The 6,096-nt window shown below is 40.0% G+C and overlaps 1 protein-coding gene across 1 annotated transcript; it reads right to left on the reverse strand.

Annotated features, from left to right (window-relative positions):
* Window positions 1–1,131: 1,131 nt before the first annotated feature.
* Window positions 1,132–2,175, reverse strand: LOC143876835 (Putative membrane lipoprotein). Its single transcript, XM_077378528.1, has one exon. It carries the CDS (start codon window positions 2,098–2,100, stop codon window positions 1,474–1,476), a length of 627 nt encoding a protein of 208 aa, XP_077234643.1. The 5' UTR covers window positions 2,101–2,175; the 3' UTR covers window positions 1,132–1,473.
* Window positions 2,176–6,096: the final 3,921 nt, after the last annotated feature.

A 6,096-nucleotide genomic window follows, 5' to 3' on the forward strand; every position in this document is an offset into this window, starting at 1 on the left:
GAGAAGCTGCTGACAGCTTTTAGGAATTGTAACAGATGGTTAAAGTATATGGGACAAGGTGAGTTAGTGCATATTATTAAAACATGGTTGTGATGATTATATCACTTCCCTCATATACTATGTATAATGGGAAAACTTGAGTGGCCCCTAGGTAAAATCTTATAAATCTAAAGAGACGGATTAACCCAAAGTTTACAGTAGCCAAAGTTGTACTTCGATAGAGGAACAAGAAACAAGATAAGAACGATAAAGAGGGAAATGATATCAGCATAACCATGTTTTTGTTAATTCCACTTACCCATATTGTCTTTTATGTTATTGCAGTTCCCATGAAGCTCTCTCATAAGACATGCTGAGTTTGTGCAATTATTAAAACATGGTTGTGCTGATATCATTTCCTAAAAAAACCTTCACATCATATGCTTGGGGACAGAGAGAGGGGTTGAGAAAGTTATCATTCAACCTCTGTTGAAAATCTCTACAAAAAATAGCAACAAGGATGATTGGCTTAATCAATAGAAAATAGAAAGTTCATGGCTTGGGGGCGTGGTGGTGGGGCTTGAGAGTTTCAAGTAGACTTTGAATTTGAAATATGAGGGGACACACCTGTGACAAGCTCATAATGGCCTTGGACACAAAAAATTACAATTTTGTCCTCGTTGCATCTCTCAAAAATAAAAATAAAGTAAACTATCTCGAATGTCTTTACTATTTGAGGCACACGTGTATTTTTGAGAGAGAGAGAGAGATACATACATTCCACAAACACAAGCAGTGATCAATATAAATATATGGTTGATACAACCTTAAAACTAGGCATAACATCCATGTCAGTTTTGTCTTATTAGGATGGAAAAACAAATCAAATAAGACAAGCTGACTTGTTGGAAAATACCTAAGTTTATAGGTGTCAATACCCATTCCCAAACTATATAAATATGCATCACACTAACTATGTAAAGCCCAACAACAGACAACGATCAATGGCCTTATCTAATCTCTCTAATGGCCACCAAGTAGTGACCAGCCAACCAAACAAACAAGGTGAGAAACAACCCAAATCCCCATCCATTCACCTGTATTTTTGAGAGAGAGAGAGAGAGAGAGAGAGAGAGAGAGAGGATACATACATTCCACAAACACAAGCAGTGATCAATATAAATATATGGAGCTGGTTGATACAACCTTAAAACTAGGCATAACATCCATGTCAGTTTTGTCTTAGTAGAATGGAAAAACAAATCAAATAAGACAAGCTGACTTGTTGGAAAATACCTAAGTTTATGGGTGTCAATACCCATTCCCAAACTATATAAATATGCATTACATTAACTATGTAAAGCCCAACAACAGACAAAGATCAATGGCCTTATCTAATCTCTCTAATGGCCACCAAGTAGTGACCAGCCAACCAAACAAACAAGGTGAGAAACAACCCAAATCCCCATCCATTCAACCAAACCCCAATTCCCCTTAACCCTCAAAATCAGTCTTAACCCACTGCCCATACTTGCTCTTCATCTTCTCATCCAACTCCTTTGCTCTTTCCTCTTCTATCTTCGCCACATTTGCCATCGACTCCTCTTGAACTCGCGCCATTCTCTTCTTCCTCTTCCTCATAGTCTCCTCCCTCTCAGCCTCCAATCCCTCATACTCTTTCACCCAACAGCTCTGCAATGCGCAACTCAAAACCAACACAACCAATTGCAATAGGAACATTGACAATAACAAACCACACTCCATCTTGACCATAATTCTCGCATCTCTCGGACTTCTCGCTGAGTCCAATGAGCGTAGGCTTGAATCCTCTCGCCAGAACAGCATGAGGAAGCCAAGCGCTTGCCCGATTGAGGAGGCAAGGAGAAGAGAGATGTGGGTTATGAAACAAAAGTGGGTGAGTTGTGAGTAAAAACCCACAAAGGATGAGAGAAGAGAGAGTGTGGAGGTTGTGAAGAATGCCCAACCAAGAGAAGTTGGTGGGTTTTTGAGAAGGAAAATGGGAACAAAAGAGGCAGAAGAGAGGAGGAAGAGGAAGAGATTGAGAGTGGACATGAGAAGGTTTGGGAAAGAGGAAGAGCTTCTAAGCTTAGATGAAGCCATTTGAGTGGAATTTTTCTTGATGGTATTCAAGTTGGAGAAAGTGTGTGCCTCTGTCTATGAGTAGGGGAGGAGCTTGAACTTTTAAATGTGTGGGATTAATGGATTATGCCTACAACGGCTAAATAGGTGAGTGGACCCCACTTTCCCCACTTTGGACAAAGACTCCTTGGTGGTTGTGTTATTCCTTCTCTTTATCTTTACATGTGGCTACTTTTTAGAAATTTTGAAATCTTCCCTCCCAACGGCTATGGTTTAAGAGGGTTATGTGGGCCTTTAAGAAGAGGGGTGGGGGAGCGGTCTTGTTCCTTTTCTTGTATCATCTTTCTTCAAGTAATATTCTGGTAGGGTCCGCCTAACCCCAGCTTACCGATAAAAAAAAAAGGGGGTGGGAAGAATATGAGGTGCTAGAGGTACAATTGGGGCCCACTTGTTCTATGATCCAAAGCATTCAGCCATTACGCATTGCAATGGATGGGCCCTTCTCTTTATCTTTACATGTGGCTCCACTTTTAAAAATTTGAAATCCTTCCCTCTCAACGGTTAAGGTTTAAGAGGGTTTTGTGGCCCTTTAAGAGCGGTTGGGAAAAATATGAGCTGCTAGATGTACAATTGGGGCCCACTTGTTCTATGATCCAAGCCATTCAGATGTTAGGCATTGCAATTGATGGGTCATTCATCAAAATTCACCCCCATTGGACAATTCTAACCTTCCAATTTGAATCTATTGAATGGATGGTGAGAAAACAAATAAACAAGGGTCGATATTCACGCTTACAAATTGGAAGCTTGGATTCTTCCGATGGGAGGCATGCCCACTACCGTGTAGTGGATCCCATCTTTGAATGATCTGGACCATCCATTTGACAAGTCTTGCTTTGGATCTCTTATAGCAGAAAATCAAGCCAACTGCATGAATGGCGTGATATTTGGGCCATAGGAGATCCAGAAGAAGGGCTATAAAATGGATGATTCGGATCATTCAAACGCGAGACCTACTATTTTCTAGTGGTATGCCTCACTGTACTACTATTGCAATGATGACAAGACGGAGGCAAGAGACAAAGGCTACTGATATTAGAACTACCATGTTTTGATAATGGGGCGAGCTTACCTTTCAACGGGTGTGATGTTGTGGCGGTGGACCCACCATCTAAAAAGGACCCAGTGGATGGCTAGATTTAAGCGCAACATCAAAGGTAGAGATTAATAATCTTCTCCCTATATATTTTAGCTAGTGATATTTGCCATACCATACTTTGATAACGAGACAAACTCACCTTGTCTTTCCCTTTTTAATCAAATTATAATAGCTTTTAACGGCTGGCTAGAGAATTAACGACAAGGTGAGTTCGTCTCATTATAAAAACATGGTAGTGGGAATTTCAGTAACCAGTATAAAATATTAGAAAATAAAAATGGGCCGGATGGTTGGTCGCACCGGCAAAGATTGTCAAGCTACTATACGTACTCTTTCAGCGAAAAATAAATGGATTTGCTAGGGACCACCGCAAAAGGCATTTTCATGGAACATCTGCTGCATGAGAGGCTCACTTTTCAGCAGATTTTGTCATTATTCAAGAAGTGGCTGCTCTGGCTGCTCTCTCATGCAACAGACGTTCTGCGAAACGCCTTTTGTGATGGCCCCTAGCAAATCCCTAAAATAAAAGAAGAAATGAAAGATCTTAAAATAAGGGTGATGATAAATTCACACCCCAGCCACAATTCACGTTATAAGGGGTGCGAATTATCTAACAGGGGGTGTGAATTTATCATCTCCTTATAATAAAGACAAAAATGTAAGGTATTTTAGAATACCTCTTCAGAGTCCCACACATTCCTTCTGTGCACCACCCAAGGTTTGATCCTTAAACCATATATGGTAATAGAATAACGTTCTTACCAAGTAGACCAAAGGTCCAAAGGTGACCGGTGCAAGTTTGTGCTAATAGTTATTTAATTAATGCATATAATTTTTGCATAAGATGGCACCCAAAATCTTCTCTCTCTCTCTCTCTCTCAGTGGTGTAAATTATTTAGAAAACCAAAACTACGACTGAGACAGTCGTGGAAAAAAGTACAAGTTAAAATGATACAAAACAAAAGAGACAATTGGCCTCAAGGGGATAAGAAATCGAAAATTTCTAACGCCATTCTATTCACTCCGGCCCTAGCAACTCAATCCCCATCTCCATTCGCCAATCTCCTGACATGATGGAATTGGACAAGGTGACCCTCCACCCTCCACCTGATCAAGGATCTCATCCATCATCTCTAAAAATCTCCAGGGATGGGGAGACCCTCAACCCAATCTGCATCACTAAAAAGGATAGAGAATTAAAAGACTCAATTTTATTGCTTCAATAATCATGATATGCCATGGCTCTTACCTACTTATGGACTTAGAGGATGAACTGAGGTTGGCAATTAAGATTCAGTTAGGCGAACTTTTACACTAGAGAGAGCTAGCTGCCCCAAGTAACAAAAAGATGTGAATATGTCACTTCCCATACTAAAAGGTTTTGTTATTTAAGATTTGAAAGGACAAATGATATGAGGAAGTCCATGAGGGCTAGTGGACTGGGATGTTGAAGAATTTACCTATAGTTGAAAAGGTTGGAAGCAATTGCACTTGGCAAATTGGAAAAGGGAACTTAAACAAACAACAATTGGTGAAGGGAACTTCGAATGGGGGTGCAACTTGGGTCGGGTAACATGGGTTGGGTTTAGAAATCATGGGTGTTGGGTAGGGTCAGGTTTAAAGAAAAGACACCCGAAACCTGATCCGACTTATATAGGTGTACTATGACTTTCTTAAACAGCTTTTGAATAACATAGCAAATTATTTTTCATTATATTGATCTAAATGTTTTCATTGAGGTGATCATGTTTGTGATGTGGAAATATAGTTTCCTTCTTAAACCAACTTGCATATAAGATTATGTTCGAATAGTTACCGGTGGCATCCAAAGAGGTGCTTAGTTAGCTTGGTATTGAATAAATTGAAGCAAAATCAGATGTTTGACTATTGGGATTTGTTGTATTGCAAATTGGAAATGGCCTTGGATGATTAAAAACAGAAATTGTATTCGCATTGTTGGGTCCTTATTGGTTTTTTATAGACATCCGATTTACCGTTAAGCCATTAAATCTTGATCTATCTTTTCATGTTCTTCTAGTGGAGGTGGGAGCTCTTGTATCGCAGTAAATGCAGTTCTATTTTATTATACTAGTTCATTCTTTAAATAAAGCTAAACAAGACGACAATATGAAAAAACCCGACCTGACCTGACCCGAGAAACTATCATGGGTACCTGTATAGGAATCGTGGGTTTTCAAAAAAAAAAATCCCAACCCGACCCGACCCGACCCGACCGACATAGTTTCTTGGGTAGTGTAGGGTCCTTCAAAACCCGACCCGACTTGCACCCCCTAACTCAGAACAACGTCAAAGGGAGAAGTTTTTTTACTTTTTGTTGAATAGGGGACAACAAATGGAAACTGTAGAAGGGAATTGAACGACAACGAGTGGCGAACGACTGCTAGGATGGAAAGGCTTGATGCTCATTGAGAAAATAGGACTTTTTTATTAAGTGATGGGAGATATATTATAAGAGGGGGAAACCCAAAGACGGAGGAGATCGATAGTACAAGATAACGGAAACAAAAAGAGAGAAGAAAAATAAAACAATGCTCACTGGGGAGAAAATTAAGGAAATTAAGGATCTCATACGCCTTATTCACTCCATTTCTGGCTAATCGGCCCCCTCACTATTAAGAAAACACTACTTTTAAGGAAATGTTATCAGCACTACTGTATTTTGATGAGGGCACTCCTCACTTTATTAAATGTACAGTATAGCCCCCACCATAGGATGATCCAAACCATCCATGAGATGGGCCACAGCCTAAATAGGTTGTGCCCCAAAAATCATTTCCATAGGTTGAACCTAACCCTCCGATCTATAGAGGGTTAGGATCAAACTTCTAGCATTCAGA

The sequence above is a fragment of the Tasmannia lanceolata genome, unplaced genomic scaffold (assembly GCF_043159265.1).
Source record: "Tasmannia lanceolata isolate RefF3 unplaced genomic scaffold, GAP_Taslan_0.1 ptg000005l, whole genome shotgun sequence".
Lineage (NCBI taxonomy): Eukaryota > Viridiplantae > Streptophyta > Magnoliopsida > Canellales > Winteraceae > Tasmannia > Tasmannia lanceolata.